Consider the following 20063-nt stretch of genomic DNA (forward strand, 5'->3'; position numbering starts at 1 on the left):
TTTTATGCAGTGTATATTTATTCTTAAAACTAATTGTGGGTTTCTGCCTTGATTAAGAGCAGATGAAAAGATTGATTCTGTTTTGCTGTTGAAATTCAAGATTTCTGAATTTAAAACATCTTTTGTTTCCTTAGAGCCTAAAACAAGGCATAACCTTTTAATTAGCTTTGGAAATAAAGGTATAAGCATACATCATGATTTTTATGCAAACAGCATATATTCAGAACTTAATTCAGACATAAATCTCCATGAATAATGAAATGGTCCATTGGAGGAGGGTGAACTTAACCTAGATTTTTCTAAATCTGGGGCAGACTTAGTCCATTTTACAGGAAACCTCTTTGAAGCCATTTATATTTCCATTTATAATGAGAATTCAGGAGAACTCATACAGCAAAAGGCAACCTCTTGTTTCACCCATCTTACCTAGAATGTTAAATTTCAGTTTGAGCAACTTGATTTAGAACACTTGTCTTCTCTTCTGCCTCAGTTATCAAAGGGATTTTCAGGGATGTGTAGGATGTCTGAATATGGGGAGATAAAGCTTTGGGAAAGGATGGACCTGAGATTAGGTAACTACCTACATGTGACTAAAACTGCTTTAGAGTATCTGAAAAAGCTATAAGACCTATAAAAGCATAAAGCAGTAGAACTGCTTTAGAGTATTTTGGGTATCACATCAAAATAATCTGGGGAATGGTGTTTAAAGATGAAAGGTAAGCACATTTATAAATATTGAAACTTGAGTTCATTGTTCTATTCTCTCTACTTTTGTGTTTGAAAACTTTCATACTAGTTGAAGAAAAACTGCCTTGGAAACTGACCATCTAGAGAGAGAATGATTATACAGTTAGTCAAAGTTCAAATTTTTAAATATTTTGCCTTGAATCCTGAAAAGAAACATAAGATTTTAGAGATGCTGTCATAGTAGTTGAGTCACTCAGTCATGTCCGACTCTCTGCAACTCCATGAACTGCAGCATGCCAAGCTTCCCTGTCCATCACCAACTCCCGGAACTTGCTCAACTTATGTCCATCAAGTCAGTGATCCCATCCAACCATCTCACCCTCTGTTGTCCCCTTCTCCTGCCCTCAATCTTTCACAGCATCAGGATCTTTTCCAATGAGTCAGTTCTTTGCATCAGATGGCCAAAGTATTGGAATTTCAGCTTCAGAATCAGCCCTTCCAATGAATATTCAGAGTTAATTTCATTTAGGATTGACTGGTTTGATCTAGAAGTCCAAGGGACTCTCAAGAGTCTTCTCTAGCACCACAGTTCAAAAGCATCAATTCTTCAGTGCTCAGTTTCTTTATAGTCCCAACTCTCACATCCATATATGACTACTGGAAAAACCATAGCTTTGACTAGATGGACCTTTATTGGTAAAATAATGTCTCTGCTTTTTAATATACTGTCTAGGTTTGTCACTGTTTTTCTTCCAAGGAGCCAGCATCTTTTAATTTTATGGCTGTAGTCACCATCTGCAGTGATTTTGGAGCCCCCCAAAATAAAGTCTATCATTGTTTCCTGGTCTATTGGCCATGAAGTGATGGGATCAGATGCCATGATCTTAGTTTTTTGAATGTTGAGTTTTAAGTGAACTTTTTCATTCTTCTCTTTCACTTTCATCAAGAGGCTCTTTAGTTCTTCTTTGCTTTCTGCTGTAAGGGTGGTGTCATCTGCATATATGAGATTATTGATATTTCTCCTGGCAGTCTTGATTCCAGCTTGTGCTTCATCCAACCCGACATTTTGCGTGATGTATTCTGCATATAAGTTAAGCAGGGTGACAGTATACAGCTCTGACATACTCCTTTCCCAATTTGGAACCAGTCTATTGTTCTGTGTCTAGTTCTGTTACTTCTTGACCTGCATACAGATTTCTCGGGAGCAGATAAGGTAGTCTGGTATTCCCATCTCTTTAAGAATTTTCCACAGTTTGTTGTGATCCACACAGTCAAAGGCTTTGGTGTAGTCAATAAAGTAGAAGTAGATGTTTCTCTGGAACTCTCTTGCTTTTTCAGTGATCCAACGGATGTTGGCAATTTGATTTCTGGTTCCTCTGCCTTTTCTAAATCCAGCTTGAACATCTGGAAGTTCACTGTTCACATAGTGTTGAAGCCTGGTTTGGAGAATTTTGAGCATTACTTTGCTAGCGTGTGAGATGAGTGCAATTGTGCAGTAGTTTGAGCATTCTTTGGCATTGCCTTTCTTTGGGCTTGGAATGTAAACACCTTTTCCAGTCCTGTGGCCACTGCTGAGTTTTCCAAAGTTGCTGGCATATTGAGTGCAGCACTTTCACAGCATCATCTTTTAGGATTTGAAATAGCTCAACTGGAATTCCATCACCTCCACTAACTTTGTAGTGAGGCTTCCTAAGGCCCACTTGACTTCCCATTCCAGGATGTCTGGCTCTAGGTGAGTGATCACACCATCGTGGTTATTTGAGTTGTGAAGGTCTTTTTTGTATAGTTCTGTGTATTCTTGCCTCCTCCTCTTAATATCTTCTGCTTCTGTTAGGTCCATACCATTTCTGTCCTTTATTGATCCCATCTTTGCATGAAATGTTCCCTTGGTATCTCTAATTTTCTTGAAGAGGTCTCTAGTCTTTCCCATTCTGTTGTTTTCCTCTATTTTTTTGCATTGATCACTGAGGAAGGCTTTCTTATTTCTCCTTGCTATTCTTTGGAACTCTGCATTCAAATGGGTATATGTTTCCTTTTCTCCTTTGCCTTTAGCTTCTCTTTTCTCTGCTATTTGTAAGGCTTCCTCAGACAACCATTTTGCCTTTTTGCATTTCTTTTTCTCATGCCAGCTATTAATAATAGATTTTATATGGGTGTTCGGCCCCTTTTCCTAATCAACTAGTAAACATTTTCTTGCAGATATTATGGCTCTTTCTAAGAAATTTAATATAGGTTATTAAATAATATGCAGAATCACAGAAAAAAATTCTACCATAATACTAAAGTATTAAATTTCTTGACTTAAACTGTTTTATGTCCTTGCTAGTGTATTAACCAGATCCAAGTAACAATTTTTTTTCTTGGTAAATTTCAGTAACACAAGAGAAGTTCCAGAGATCCACTCTACAACATTTGCCTATAGATGACAAAACTGTATTGTACACTTAAAAATACTATGAGGGAAATATCATGGTATGTGTTCTTACCACAATAAAAGTTCTACTACATGTATAACCCTACAAAAAAAACAAACTTCTATTCAGCTGTTTTGGTTGCATCAGCAGTTGAACTTCTAGTTTTCTTTCTCTCTTTTAACTTTGCTCAAATAGCTTCAATTATTCAAGAAGTTTTCTTCCTCCTAATTGTTTTGAATTTTTTGAAGCATGGTGTAGTTTTGGCTTTTATTAACCTAGTTCTTTTCTTGAATTGCTGCTTATTTTTTCCAGCATTTTATTATTGAAAATTTTAGACAGAAAAGTTGAAGTAATTGTGCAGTGTACATCTATATATTCACCACCTAGATTATATAATTAACATCTTACTACACTTACTTTTTTACATACCCATCTATAAATCCTATTTTTTGATGATTATAAAGAAAATTGCAGACTTAAATACATTTCCCCACTAAACATTTAAGCATACATATTGTTAACTACAGTTTAGTATGTGTTAAAGGTTCATTTTTTTTAAGGTTCTTTTCAGAAAAAAAAAAAAGTTTACATGTGATGAAATGCACAAATCTTAAAGTGTTTGATACAATGAACTTTTTACAAATAACACATCCGTGAAATCCAGGCCTTTATCAAGATAATATTTTCATCACTCCAGAAAATTCTCTCATGCTCCTTCCCAGTCAATCACTGCTTCCCCCGTCCCAGTCCCCTAGGCAACCACTGTTTCTTCTGATTTTTCTCCTATCATAGTTTGTTTTTCAAAGTGTAAGTAAATGAATCAGAGCATTCACTCCTTTGTGTAAGACTTGTTTAGCATAGGTATTTGGAATTCATCCATGGTGTGTGTATATAATTCTTTTTATTGCTGAGCAGCATTTTATTGTACACAAAAGCCATTGTTTATTTATTCATTCTCCTGTTGGTGGATACCTGGGCCATTTCCAGGTTTTAGATATGAATGAAGTTGCTATGAACATTTTTGTACAAGTCATCTTGTGAGCATTTGTTTTAATTTTTCCTGGAATTACTGGATCATAAGTTATGTATATGACTAGTACAGAAATGCAGGAAATTTTCCTGAAATGGTTGTACCGTTTTGTCTCATCAGCAACATATGAGAATTCCAGTTGTTTTTCATCCTCATCAACATTTGGTGGTATTGGTCTTTGTGATTTTAGCCATTCTGATGGGTTTGGTAGTAAGTGTTATCTCGTGGTTTTAATTTGCATTTCCCTGTAATTTAACACTTTTCCATCTGCTTCTTCACTTGGCATATATATTTCTTTTTGAAATTGTTCAAATTGTGTTTTTGTTATTGAATTGTTAGAGTTTGCATATAGTGGTTGCACATCTTTTCTAGATATATTACTCCTTTTTTAATTGTCTTATCTAACCAATGTATAAATGTTCTATACCCAGTTACACTTAGAATAATTAGGCCAGCACTTGGAATGAATTATTTGACTGAACGTTAAGCTGGTCTGATATCCTAACCAATGCTCTGATGGCCTAAAAGTTAATTATGTAAAATAAAAGACAAATTTTTAGGAATCTGAATTAATTAGGGGAAAGCTAATTGCTAAAGAGTACATGACTACAGAAAAAAAAAAACTTGAAAAGAAATGTCAACTGATAGTTTCAGAAAATATTACCCAAATGTACTCAGATTATACTAGCTTATTAATGACCAGCCTAACCCCAGTTTATGATTCTTCTCACTGATCCACAGGTTGAAATAGCTCTCTACAACATGTATCATTCTTTGGATACTCAGTTTTGTCAGTATTGTAAGTTGTAGCTGTACTGGTCCCTTCATTCATCATCTCAAAGTTGTTTATGAATGCTTGCAGTTTTCTAAATATTTAACACAGCTTTATTTAATGGGAAGTATAAAAGTTAGAGTTATGTTTATTCTTAATCATCTACTTTTTAAAAATATATTGGATGGTGGAGGTCTCCCTTCAGTGTGTATTCTGGTTAAATTATAGTGTAAAATCCATCGTTGTTCACAAATGTTTATTAACAATAGGTGGCTAGAAATGATTATGTTGCAAAAGGGAGGAAAAGAACACCTTAAATCTCAGCAGCCATACATTTCAGAGGAAAAAGTAAATGCTTTATTTTTGTTTATACTGAAGCTAAAAACACACAAAATCTTTTTATTGTACAAGATACGTTTTAACACATTTAAGGATGACAGCTTTGCGCTTCCTACAGAAAATATTTAAATAAAAGTAATAGTTTTCTCAAGTTTTTAGCTTTTAAAATAGTCTGTAAAGCCAAAATGCCATTTACACAAACATTTAGAATTTTCCCTTTTCATGATTAAGCTCAGGAGATACAATTTTAACCTGAAGTTTGATGCATACATTTTCTGTGTGGTGTGATGTGTAATTGGGGCCTCCAACTAGGCTAAGAAAGTTAATTAAACACTGCCTGTGTTTACTAAAAGTATTCTTTATCTTCCTCAAATGTTGGCTCCAAACTACATTCGTTGTTTTGAATAGGAAGAAATTCTTCATCCTCAGTTTCAACCTGTTTTTGAGAAATCTTGAATCCTGTGAGGAGTTTAAATAGTGATATTTTCTTGAATCCCACCACTGGTATGCATTTATGTTATAAGAAACAGACAAATTAAAATGTTTTCACTAGAGAACGTATGGGTTTACTTTTGCTATGCTAGAAGAGTAATTTGAACAGTTAAGAGTTTTTAGGTTAATAATTTATTGGATTGTCTTTAACATTAAGAAAACTACAGACTAATGTATTAACCCCTTGGGTTTCAAGGTTTCCTCTTGAGTTCACACAACCTTCATTTTAGTGTGATTGGTTTCAGTGAATCCTACTAGACACTCAAGGATTCTGACTGCTTCTCCTGCCCAAGTGTATACAAAGCACAGTTACCACTCTGCTTATTGGACCACAGGCTACATTGCTTTGGTTATTTAAACCGATTGCTTAATACATATTGTAAAAGGAAGTCCTGCAAGATGAGACCAAAAATGGATGAACCTGTACTTCAAATAATATGACTGTATTTTATATAGGAAATACCAAGTGTTAACATGTGATTTTCAAATGACCTGAAATTTCAGCTAGCTGTTGCCATCTTCCCTTTAGCACTGCCCCCTATTTCTGTTACTAGAGCACCTCTGAATCCAAAACCCTCCCCTCAATTTTCTGGGGCAGCTAGGGCTTTTCTTTACTGCTCTTTCTTCCTGCTAACAGCCTAGCTGTCAGAGCCTGTGTATTATAAAGTATGATTTCTTATGGATCAAACAAAGTTTGGGAAGCCAATTCTGACTTTATTTACAACATAAGCCATTGGAAATTGGAATGTGTTTTACTGTTTAAATACAAATATTTCAAGAGCTAAGTCATTAAGGTTGTTCTCAAATCAATGATGGTTCTATATCTAAACATGGTGTTCTTTAATGTTTCCTCCTTGGGAAGCTATAAACTTATTCCAGTAAGGCTGGCACTGTTCCAAGCATGTTTGAAACTAGATTGCAGACTTGAAAGAGGAACAAGGCTTCTTTTGGGCCTGATGGAAATTTTTGCATCTTCATTTTGGTGGTGATGATTCTAGGGATATACACAACTGTGAAACTCACTGAATTGTACACTTTAAATGGATGCAGGTAGTTGTACACAAATTATTCCTCAGAGCTGATAAGGAAAAAACGAGATTCCAAAGAACAGTTTCAGGTTACTTCACAAACCCCACAAGAAACTTGTTTTATAATTGTGCCTATTAAAGTGCATATTGTGTGACAGCAGTTGAAAATTATTTTTTACCAGAAAAAGAACTAACCCCAATTGTCCAAATTTTTATCAAGTATGAATCTAAAATTAGTTTTGACTGTTTCTTGGAATTTAATTTTATAAGATTATGATTTTCTACCATTGAGGGTATTCAGAGATTGTATTGTGTGTTTTGAACATCCTCCCCAAAGCAGGAGTCCATGATGGTTTGAGTAATGTCAGTATTCGAATATGGGTACACCTTAAGGTGGCTACTTTGAAGAATTTTGAAGAACAACATTAATTTGGGCATATTAATTACCATGTTTATGAAAATACCAGTCTCATTTTATAATCTCACTTTATATGTTTATCCTAAATTATGAGGCCAAACTATGATAGGGGCTTCCCTGATAGCTCAGTTGGTAAAGAATTCACCTGCAGTGCAGGAGACCCGGTTCAATTCCTGGGTTGGGAAGATCCGCTGGAGAAGGGATGGGCTACCCACTCCATTATTGTTGGGCTTCCCTTGTGACTCAGCTGGTAAAGAACCCACCTGCAATGTGGGAGACCTGGGTTCAATCCCTGGGTTAGGAAGATCCCCTGGAGAAGGGAAAGGCTACCCACTCCAGTATTCTGGCCTGGAGAATTCCATAGGCTGTATAGTCCATGGGGTCTCAAAGAGTCAGACACGACTGAGCAACTTTCACTTTCAAACTATGACATCAGGTATAGAATCTAGCTTTCTTCCATACTACCCTCTCCCGCTTTTACCTTTTATTTCTCTTTTCTGTAGAGTTTTGGTAAATTAATTTCATTTCTTAGATAAAATGTGGGAAAATCATTCCTTTCAGTAATTGGTCATATGTACATATTTATAAAAGACAGTGATATTGTACAATTTAAAATGTAACCTTACTATGAGTCTGATGTGTTGAATTTAGGAATACAGTGATCACAAGGTGAGAATGTGCTGTGATCTGAAATTCAATCTCAATATATATATAACTCAACCTTTGAAAAAAGATTTGCAGTTTTTTCAGAGATAGTTTGCATATACTATTGCACTTCGGGTTGTGTTAAGGGAGAAAATGATGATGTTAATATTTTAATCCAGAAACTACATATTTTAAAAATCAAGGAGTGCCACCTCAGTTTGGTTATTGAAAAAGTTTGACGGTGTGATGATTCAGCACTACATTTTAAAGTGCTTATCTATCTAGTCCTTACTTTGAAAGCTTTTCTGATTATCTCTTTACCACACCAAGTACCTCAAGCACTCCCCATAAAAGCCCAAAGCCTCCTTTATGTCTTGTCACCCAAGGGTCAGTTTTAAGGGTTGTATAAGACCAGAGATTTGTCAAGAGGGTTACTAGGTTAGAAGGTGATGAGTCCCAATGAGTATTGTGGGATATATTGAACATTGTGGGACAAGACAAAGTGGCCAAACCTAGCTTAAGTGTACTTGCAAATGGTTGGTTATCACAGGCTAAAATAAAAGTCACACTGCCTCCAAGGGTGATGTCTCGTGTGTATGCCTGTGTTGAAGTGCAGCTCCTGGGGTGTTAGGTGGCTCTGGAACTTGCTCATAGACAAAGTCAAAGAGAAAAATGCCCTGCACATTGCTGAAAATGGCATTCACACTGCAGGCCTTTCTTCTTCTTTTAGTTTGTTTTGGTTCTATCAAGTCATTTGGAGTTGTCAGGAGGCTTTTTTTTTTTTTTTTTTTTTGAGGGTGAGGGATGAGGTTAGGGCAAATGTGTGCTATAGTGATGGACTGATGAAGGTTGATTACAATGACAAAAATTTGCAGGCTCTTTTTGTTACTATGGAAATTGCCTTTCATTTGGATAATAAGGAGAAGTTGCTACAGAACTTTCACAGTTTTCACATCAGATGAGCTTTTGGCATAAGGGCATTCCACTTGATTTTATATTTAAACATTAATAATTCTTAATATGTACATGTCTCTCAAGTACCACAAACACTCATGGTATATCTTTAGAAAAAGACCACAACTCAGATCCAATAAACTAACAAGTATAAGATACAAATCCACTCTAGAGTTTAAAAATGCTAGAGCACCCTGGCCAGCTGCCTGTATCATTCCAGCAATTAACTCCTTTATTTCTTAATAAACATTCAATTTCTTAAAGCTCTCAAAACCACCTATCAGCCCCTTCTCTGGACCACCATGCAGTATATAGATGAAAATCCTAGGCCACATATCAACATATGAATAGTAATATCGCAAGTATACAGTAAATCTGAATTATGCAGACTTTAATTCACAAAAAATATATATATTTGTTTTTTTATAGGTAAGTTCTCTCTTCTGACTGACAAGCTTTGGTTTTCCTTCAAACTGGAAACACCAAGTCCTGAGCGCTGTTTGAACAGCTGTACTACAGTGGATGCTGCCTTGGCGGTTCATTTTAGCAATTCCTCATCACATCTCAGGCAGTTTCTTTCCATTGAGCCTATTCCTGTCCCCCTCCCTTCAAAATGATTTAGTAATTACCAAAAGGGATGAAGGGCCAAGCCAGAGCAATCAAATGCTATTAAGTTTCATTGCATGTGTGTGTGTGTACATGCACACACAGATAAGGTTCTCACTTTTACAAACATCCCCAAAAAGTGCAAGCCACGACCCACATCTGTTGGAAAAAGCGATGGGAAGGGTCTTTGGAAATAGAGTAGAAATAGCATTTCTCTGTACTAAAGTAATGCTCACACTGAATTGGGGTACTCGATTCCCAATGACTAGTTCTACACCAACAAATTGTGTATTTGGAACAGTTATCTAGATAAAGCATGTCAAAGAAAGAATCTACACAGATTTGAGGCAAAGCCACAGGGTTTGGGGTTGAAGGGAGCTGACAAGTATATATGGGAAGGTTATTTAAGTGATTCAGATAACTACATCAGCTTATATTAGCTGTGTGTATACAAACAATCTGTTTACTAACACTGTTTTGAAATGTGATTACCAAAATAATATGATCAATTTTTCTTGGGTACTTTTTAAATAGGAAAGAATGCCTGACTCACTTCAAGTACTTTTTCCTAATGGTTGAACAAACCAAGATCTGGGCCACTTAAACTGTTAGTTAAAACAACCCTTCAGTCTCAGCACAAGGCAATATGAATGTCAAATGGTTATTTATATTTCCTAGCTAAGCTATCAACTCATTTTAAGTCATTCAGAAGGTAGAGGCCATGGGGCGCGGTGGTTTGGTGTGTGTGTGTGTGTGTGTGTGTGTGTGTGTGTGTGTGTCTTTAATCAAATGCAGACAAATGTTTAGATGTTTTGAACTTAGCTGAAATGCCCTAAATTAGGTCAGAGTGGAATGAAAAATGACTATGAGAGGCAAAAAGAATCAGAAAATTTTCCAGTATGCCTATATAAGTGGACAGGAGCATAACTTGGAGATTTATATCCCTATAAAATTTGACATCTTCCAAAAGTAATGACTTTGAATTTGGAATCATTCCTTTTTCTTTATACTCCACTGGATTTAAAGCTGTAAGTGGAGGACCTACTTCAACAATGGCCATTTTTGAATATACATCAGATATTTTCTTTGTAAACAATTTTACCCTTACTAATTATGAAGTGAAGTAAAGTTGCTCAGTCATGTCCGACTCTTTGCCACCCCATGGACTGTAGCCTAACAGGATCCTCCATCCATGGGATTTTCCAGGCAAGAGTACTGGAGTGGGTTATTATGAAGGAGATGTTAATATAATTATGATGGAATCAAACAAATATAGGTGTCCATAAATGATAAGAAGTTCACCTGTTGTGGAGGTGAACCGTAGTATATTTAGACAAAAAGTGATTCTTGAATCATTTATTATTATATCTGACTTTGGAGTACATTTTTAACTTTACATATAAATATGTCAGTCTTAAATTATGGAGTTCATGGCATTTTGGGCGAATGAACAAAAAGGTACAGTGGCCAATCCATTTCCACATCTCCTTTGTATATATATGCTTAATAGTAAATGTCTTGTTTCTATGATCTAGAAGAGCTGGCTTTGTTGACTGGCTTTCTGACCTTGAGCAAGTCATTATCATTTTCTGAGCCTCATTTTTTCTTTCTATTTGTAAAATAAGAATTGAGTGGATCCCCACTAAGGTTCTTTTACTTCTAACTTTTATGTTTATAAATTTACTCTCAAGTTGACTTATACCTTCTCTGGGGTCAGAGAACATAGTTAAACATTTGATTTGGAATGTCTTTCTTGATAGTAGCTGATACAGAGTTAACACAAGTCTCTTTCCTTTCCTACTTTCTACTGGAATTAGAGTTATTAAAAATGTTGGTGTCACCATCATAGACCTTAGGGCAATAACTGATTAGCTTTAACCGCTAACTGGCTTCAATCCCCAACACAGCTAGGCCTGAGCATAGCTGGTGAAATCTTAAGCTCACGTCATAAAGACAATAACCCTGAGACGATCTGAAAAGGAATGAAATATGACACTGGTTTCTTTCAGTAGTAGAGATTGCTATTATGACTTATACATATTCTCTCTTTGGCACATAGAGAAGACTGTATTTTGGACCATAGCTCTATCCCTGGCTATCCTTATTTTCTGACAAACTGATAAAGTAACTGCTGGAACAAGCCTAGGTTATCATAAGTACATGCATTTGTAAGAGAGATGAAATAGGGCCATCGGTTTCTGGTGCCATCAATATGAAAAGAAATGTAGCCTAGGTGCTATTTATTATTCAAAGTGAATTTGGAAACTGGGAAAGTTGAATATGTAACTTTAGAAAACTTCCTTCTGGAAGGTAACCTGTTACTGATGTCAGGGCCACTTAGAATAGTCCCACTTAGAGAAGCAGGTTTGAGTAAATGATCGCTTCAGGTATGATCAAGGAATTATTTTGTGATAATCTCTTGCCAAATGGACCTTGATGCAGCTTGTTCTCTTGGTCACTTTTTCCTGGATCTGAGCTTTGTTCTTCAATACCTCCTCTTGTTTCCCCTTTATCCCCAGTTTGTGTCTTTTTCCTGTAGAATATTTTGTCAATCACTGAAGCTAGGGCTGGAATGGGAATCAATTCAAATAACAGAAACTACACTGTCAAAAACCATTTTGGCGGCATATTTGCACTGAGAATTTCACTAAATTTTGCCAGAAAGTATACACATAAATTTAGATGGTTTCCTATTACTGTTGGCCTTTGCAAGAACAGGGTGACAACTAATTAAGTTTCTTATGTTTTTGAGCTATGTGTTAATTTAATCACCAGGACTCAGACCTTGAGCTATTTTAGGTCATGTGTTAAGAGTGTAAGTTGGGGATACCTTTGTGCTAATGTTGGTAAGAACCACCCTTGTTTAGCAGGTAATCAGTCACTGGTTACCAGGTCTAACATTATGACCACACACATTATGGGCTTCATTTTATAACCTTAACCTATGTTTTCTGATGAGGTACTCTTAAGCTGTGGAAAATAATTTGTTTTGGTGTATAATGCAGTTTTCTTTAAAGACAGTAGAATTTGGATCATGTTTGTAGTTCCATGAATTCACTAGGGTTGTTATGTTATATATTTAACATCAGTTTACACATGCAATTCCACTGTTTCCTCTGAGCAGTAAAACTGCAACTTGAATCAAGTTATCTAGACCTAAAATTGTTTTGTTGTTCTTGTTTTATCAGAGAGCAATTAATTAAAATGAAATTGTTTTCAGATTCTGACACCTCAGCAAGATGTCATTTTTCTGATAAAATATTTTCAAATCCAGATTTTTATCTTAGAAATACTTTTGATAGCAATAATGATTAAAACTATCAACAGTAGATAGAACCCTATAAATATGCCAGCTAATTATTTTTTCTTACCAATGTATGAGATGTAGTGACTATTGGCTAGAGTGCAGGAAAAGTTTTTAAAAAGAGTCCACATCCTAAATACTAATCTTGATACTGTCAAATTTTAAGATGTAGTAAGCTAACTGAAATACACAAACACAGGAAAGGAATTCACTAACTTATTAGATATGACATATACTATGGGGGTAAATAGTCACTGGCATACATTAGGAAACTCACAAGTCTTTAAGAAACAAAAAACTCAACAGCCCCCACAGTAAGGAGAAGTTGTAGTGTTTAAAAACAAAAACACGAAAGCCAGTTATACCTAGAAACCACAAGCTGACAATTCTTTGGAGTCTATTCAGTCTCCCTTTGATGCTGTTCATTGAACCAGAATGGGCAGCGTGGAGCACTGAAGGGCAACAAACATAGGCAGGTGAGTTTGCCTCATCTGATAGCTGGTGGGGACTGCTGAGCACAGCCCTCAGCCCTGTGGGGAAATGGTGTGAGATCCCAAGGAAGGTCAGGAATCTGTGCGGCAGCGACAGTAGCGAAGTGGCACCTGGAGCTTCAAGGAAGCAAGGGTAAGAAAAGCAAAGCCAAAGGGTTAAGCACCTGACTGCATCTCTGCTGATTAGGGGCAAATACCCCTTCAGTTGGTTATGAAATGGACTTAGTGTTTTATAGGTATAAAAAGGCAAATAATAGTAATACTAATAACAAGAACAAAAAAATGAATGTAGCTATAAAAGATGGTGAAAGCAATAGGAGTTTCACTCTCCTGTCTAGTGGGGGAGCAGTGAGGGAATCATATTCTATGTCACCTCTGAGAGCAAAGAAATGAGAAATTTTCTGAGTTCCAGGACATGTGATAACGGCTTGACTTAGAGCCGAGTTGTAACTTGTTCTTCCTGTCCATCACCCCATTTGTGCATGAGCAGGTCACAAGCCTCTCCCCACGTTTCAAATACATCCTCTGAGGAGTCTAAAAGTTTAGAATTTGAGGAACAGATGCTGGATACACAGTGAAGAGAGCTGGAACAGGCTAGAGGGCATTCAGTGCTCTGAGCAGTGCCCCGGGCTTCACCTAATTCTACCTCACTGAGGTTAATTTCACTTTGAGAACAGGCCTCTGCTTTCCCTTTCTCCATCTGAGAATATCTGATGTCCTGCCACATATAGTGTGGCTGAACAATTCCATCAGAGATTGTGTACATCGGCTCTGAACTGGGTTCGGACATATGACCATTAAACTTGGAGAATAGGAGACCCAGTTTCTTGAGAGAGGGACCCATGAAGGATCGTTTGCTTGATGACTCAGCTTTTGACTTGCCTTGGGCACCACCGACTCTTGGCATAGTCCTGATGAGAGGTGGCCCATGGCAGGCTTTTTTCTTGCAGCCTACATTGAAAGAGACACTCTTGGATTTGGCCCGAGCCCCACCACTGCCATCATTGGTATCATCCCTCTGAGAGAGTTCAGTGCTGCTAGTGGAAAAGCTTCTCCTTTGGTGCTTCCTGTTTCCCAAGAGGTCAAGCACTTCATATCGAAAGCTGGAGATATCCTGCTTTAATTCCTAGGGCAAGAGAGAAGACACGTTATGTTAAGAAGCTTCGGAATGTTCCAGGTTTTTGTCTCATAGCAAATCACAAGGTATACGAACTACCAGAAACATCTCACATTATTCCACCACAAGAAAAACATAGTAACAAATCTGTGGGCAGGGCTGGCCATTGGGAAAAAATGTGCAATTGGTAAAGTTGATTTCAGAACCTCCCTATCAGGAGTACACCAACAGACTGAAATGTTAACCAACAATGACAGTATTAGAGTAGTGTATTGGCTCTCATCGACATCTGCATAGAGAAAGATACAGAAGAGGAAAAGCTTTAGGACTCAGGAATAAAACTAGGGAAGTGGAATGTCAGGTGATGAGACTAGTGCTCAGTCGCTCAGTTGTATCTGACTCTGTGATCTCATGGCCTGTAACCGGCCAGGTTCCTCTGTCCATGGGATTTCCCAGGCAAGAATACTGGAGTTGGTTGCCATTTCCTCCTCCAGAGGATCTTCCCAACCCAGGGATCAAACCCACATCTCCTACATTGCAGGCCAATTCTTTACCATTGAGCCACCTGGGAAGCCCCATTTTGGGACAGGGGACCCTGTTTATCCAAGTCCCTGTGAAATGTCTTCTATCTCTCACTGGCTGCCTAGATACTAGATTGCTCTTTTAAAAACCATCTTTGAAAAGCTTACATCTGATGATTTAATTCTTTTGCTTAACACTTTTTAGTAACTTGTCACTGACCTTATGAAAAAGGAAAAATGCCATACCACAGACTACAAGGTTTTTCAAGGCCTGGTATGTGTTCATCTCTCCTGTTTCATATCTTTCTACTCTTTCCCCAGGCTCGCCACTGTCCACCTGTATGAACATATTCTCTCTTGCCTCTGAGTCTCTGCATGTGTTGTTCTCTCTGGAACACTCTTCTATCCAACTAGCTCCTCCTTTAGACCTCAGCTTGAACATGGCTTCCTCTGAAAAGCCTACCTCAAATCCCCAAGTCCCAGCTGGGTGTCCCCTCATTTCTGTGTCTCCACAGTACCTTGTGTTGCTCTTGTTAGAATACTCCGTCATTCATCACCCTGTGTTATTATTGTGTGTCACTCCATGAGAGAGTAGGGGCTGTTTATATCTTGCTCATCACTGTGCTCCAACTACCTGGCAGAGTGTTTGGCACGTAGCAGGCCCTCAACTGGTGAGTTATGTCTAGATTAGGATAACAGCCTTCATGTATTCCTTAGAAAATGTATATGTGTTCTAGGATAGGGTTTCCCAACCAATTGACATGTTGAGTGTGGCAATTCTTTGTTAAAGGGATCTGTCCTGTGCATTGTAGGATTTTTAGCAACAACCCTGGTCTCTACTCACTAGATGCCAATAGCATTCCAGTGTGACAAGCAAAAATGTGTAATGGTAGGATATCATAAATGTTAAGTTTTAATAATAGATTTTTTTGTCTTTATTATATATTTTAAGTAAAGAAGACCTTTAAATCTCACACATCCTTGCCATATCATTTAAAGCATTCAATTCCCACACTGAGAAACACTCAGACTATTAAAAGACTGTGTATTTTTATTATTCATAACTGTGGTGGTGTGACAAACATTGGTAAAATCTCTTCATCTATTGGAAGAACTGTAACTGATTTTACTGTATTATAGGCAGTTGAAATTCCATCACCAGAAACTTCAAATACTGTGAAGATTAAATGATGCTTAAGAAATGTGAAATGAGAAATTAAACCACTTTATGACCAAATTACCTTAAAATTTTCTTCTGTTAGTCCCTCATTTGTTTTGGAATTTCTTATCATAGCTGCCACATATCTTTTGACTAAATTCCTGATAACTTCCTGGAATTTAAACAAAAACATGAAAAGGCATTCAGTTTCCTTCTTGGACTCTTAATACAATAAGGAACATATACAAGAAAAAAATGTGCCTAGACTGTCTTTGCATTGGAAAATTCTCACAGGATCCAACCATTTTCTACAAAATCCCCAGTTAATTCCACTGGCTAAATGAAGAATTACTGTGTGTCCAAATAAATTTGGTGGCAGAGTGGGCCAGTGAGATCAAATTCACCCAAAAGAAAATTTTTCTACCCAGGCATAAGGTAAACATGATTCACATTAATAGAATAATCAGAGTAGAGTAATCCTTGAATGGTCACAGTCAGTATCCTTTCCTTTCAGGCTGGATTAAACTTTAACCCTCCTAGTAAGATGAGAGTTTTTTTTCCTCTTATAAAGTTGAGAAAGTCATTCTTCAGTGTCACAAAATCTGCTGATTTCGATGTCCAATAATTACATAGTCAAGATATTTTTTATTAAAGTCAGTATGTTCTTCTCCTTTACAGGGATGGCCTCTTTTAACTTAGCCTCCTGGGAATGGTATACACATAGTCACTCAACTTTGTGTTAGTAACAATGATGATGATAGCCACCACTTAATGCAATACGTCAGGCACTGCCAGGACACACATGCACACACAAATACAAACGTACTCACCACTCAATTCTCACAACTACACTTTGAGTTAAGTTTTATCATCCCTATTTTACAGATGAAGAAACTGAGGCTCAGGGACGGTAAGTGACTTATCTAAGGTCAGACAACTGACCAAGAACTACTGTGCTTAGTTCATATAAAGAAGCTTTACCTGGTAATGTTGGTTCTGTATCAGGCTGTCAGCATGGCGTTCCTGTCATTGAAAATGGACAGAGAGCTTATATCAGCAGTGTCCCAGCAGGCCATCCACTCAAATATATTTCTAAATATTAGGACTGGAACATGACACAGGAGCTGCTGCTTGACAAACCCCCAAAGCATCTGTAGGTTGGAGTAGTTTTATGATGTTCGAGATAGGGAATGTCACAAAGGAGAGAAAGGAGAAAACAGTTGTTTTTACAAAGAGACAATTTTTAAAGGCCTTACTGTGAAGCTTCTCAAGTTGTGCCTTCTTCGTCTACCATCAGGGTCTCTTTTAGGGCAGAAGGTGTTGTTGAACCAGTTGCCAAGGTATAGAAATGACTTGGGGCTGGGGATAATGTTGAAAGGAGGTGGCAAGGTGCCACCTTCATCAAAGTAACTCATCCAGAGCTTCGTCCTTGCAAACTTCCACTCAATATCAGCATGATCCTGTGAAAGACAAGTTCAAAGATGGGGAATGGGAAAGTATAAAATGCACCCATGACTCATTCTAAAAGTTCTACTTGCTTCTACAGAGGGAAATATGTCAGTAGCTATAAAAATTCAATTTACACTGACCTTACCCTCTAGTGTTTTCCTCTACATGTTTTCTAGTTGCAACATTTACGTTTTGTTCTATGATCAATTTTGAGTTCATTTTTGCTTAAGGGGTGAAGTTTACATTGAGGGTTTTTTTTCTTGTTTTGTTTTTGCCTGTCAGTGTTCATTTGCCATTTGCTGAAAAGGCTATTGTTCTTCCATTGAATTGCTTTTGCACCTTTGTCAATCAGTTGTGCATACTGGGACTACTCGCTATTCACATTCAAAAGAATAAAGTTGGATTCCTACCTCACACCACGTACAACATTCAACTTAAAATGAATCACAGAACTAAATTTAATAGATAAAAAGTATAAATCTTTAAGAAGAAAATTAAGGAGTAAATATTTATAACCCTGGATAAAACAATGGTTTCTTAGAGAAGACACCAAAAGCTAAGGAACAAGAGAACAAAATAGGTAAATTGGACTGGGTCAAAGTTAAAAACTGTATGTCAAGGACACCATAAAGAAAATGAAAACCCACAGGCTAAAGTAATGAAATATCATTACTGGAAGAAACACAAGCTGGAATCAAGATTGCCAGGAGAAATATCAATAACCTCAGATATGCAGATGACACCACCCTTATGGGAGAAAGTGAAGAGGAACTAAAAAGCCTCTTGATGAAAGTGAAAGTGGAGAGTGAAAAAGTTGGCTTAAAGCTTAACGTTCAGAAAACGAAGAGCATGGCATCCAGTTGCATCACTTCATGGGAAATAGATGGGGAAACAGTGGAAACAGTGTCAGACTTTATTTTTCTGGGCTCCAAAATCACTGCAGATGGTGACTGCAGCCATGAAATTAAAAGACGCTTACTCCTTGGAAGGAAAGTTATGACCAACCTAGATGGCATATTCAAAAGCAGAGACATTACTTTGCCAACAAAGGTTCGTCTAGTCAAGGCTATGGTTTTTCCTGTGGTCATGTATGGGTGTGAGAGTTGGATTGTGAAGAAGGCTGAGCGCCGAAGAATTGATGCTTTTGAACTGTGGTGTTGGAGAAGACTCTTGAGAGTCCCTTGGACTGCAAGGAGATCCAACCAGTCCATTCTGAAGGAGATCAGCCCTGGGATTTCTTTGGAAGGAATGATGCTAAAGCTGAAACTCCAGTAATTTGGCCACCTCATGCGAAGAGGTGACTCATTGGAAAAGACTCTGATGCTGGGAAGGATTGGGGGCAGGAGGAGAAGGGGACGACAGAGGATGAGATGGCTGGATAGCATCACTGACTCGATGGATGTGAGTCTGAGTGAACTCTGGGAGTTGGTGATGGACAGGGAGGCCTTGTGTGCTGTGATTCATGGGGTCGCAAAGAGTCGGACACGACTGAGCGACTGAACTGAACTGACTGAATGAAATATCATGTATCTGATAAGGGAATTGTACCCAGACTATATAAAGAATGATAACAATTCAATAATAAAAAGACAAATCAATTTGAAAAAGAGGAAAGCACTTGAATAGACATTTGCAGAAAGACACAAATGACCAACATTGTTGGTCATTAGGAGTATTCAAATTGAAACCGCAATGAGATATGACTTTAAACCCACTAGGGTAGCTACAACAATTTTTCATAAAAGAATAGCTAGTGTAGGTTAGAATCTGGAGAATTTGCACCCCTCACACACTGCTGGTGGCAACGTGAAATGGTGCAGCTACTTTGGAAAACCATATGGTAATTCCTCAAATAGTTAAACATAGAGTTAACATACAATCCAGCAATTTCATTCCTAGCTACTTACCCAAGAGAAACGAAAGCACATTCTACACAAAAACGTGTACACAAATGTTCAGCAGCATTTTTCATAATAGCTAAAGAGTAGAAACAACCTAAATGTCCATCCACAAATAAAAGGATAAACAAAATGTGGTATACTATCATTATTATCCAGTCTTTAAAAGGAATGAAGTTTTGACATATACTGCAACATGGATGAACCTTGAAAATCTTACGCTGAGTGAAAGTATATTCTGCTGAGTCTTCCAATCCATGAACATCGTATGTTGTTTCTTTCATCCATGTTTTGTAGTTTTCAATGTGTAAGTCCTATCTATACATGTTTTGTTAACCTTTTGCCTAAAATGAAAGCTTATGCCTATTTCATTTTACTAACAACAGTTTACAATAGTACTGTCTTTTAAAATTTCAGTTTCCCATTGTTCATTGCTAGTATATGGTTGATTTTTATGTATTGACTTTGTATTTTGTGGCCTTGTTAAATTCATGTTTTTATTCTATGAAATTTTAAAAATAGATTATTTAGGGTTTACTTTATACAGAATCACAAGACAGTTTTATTTCTTCTTTTCCAATCTGTACATCTTCAATGCTTTTCCTTATTGCACTACCTAGGATCTCTAGTTCAAAGTGGAATAGAAGTATTTAAAGCAGATATACCTTGTTACTGATCTTAGAAAGTCTTCTTTCACCACTTAGTTAGCTATAGGTTTTGTGGTTCAGGTTGTGCACAT

General features: G+C 37.2%; 1 protein-coding gene across 2 annotated transcripts in view; it reads right to left on the reverse strand.

The window, feature by feature from the left end:
* Window positions 1-5195: 5195 nt before the first annotated feature.
* Window positions 5196-20063, reverse strand: part of TRPC5 (transient receptor potential cation channel subfamily C member 5) — a 355906-nt gene continuing 341038 nt past the window's right edge. Inside the window, exons 8-11 of one of the 2 annotated variants that reach the window (XM_059883295.1) lie at window positions 17234-17437; window positions 16959-17000; window positions 16060-16149; window positions 5196-14306 (exon numbers count right to left, since the gene is read on the reverse strand). In XM_059883295.1, coding sequence (XP_059739278.1) covers window positions 13614-14306; window positions 16060-16149; window positions 16959-17000; window positions 17234-17437 — 1029 coding nt within the window. In that variant the 3' untranslated portion in view covers window positions 5196-13613. The remainder of the gene's footprint in view (window positions 14307-16059; window positions 16150-16958; window positions 17001-17233; window positions 17438-20063) is intronic. The other variant, NM_001166574.1, reaches the window with a different exon arrangement.

Source organism: Bos taurus, chromosome X (genome assembly GCF_002263795.3).
Source record: "Bos taurus isolate L1 Dominette 01449 registration number 42190680 breed Hereford chromosome X, ARS-UCD2.0, whole genome shotgun sequence".
NCBI lineage: Eukaryota > Metazoa > Chordata > Mammalia > Artiodactyla > Bovidae > Bos > Bos taurus.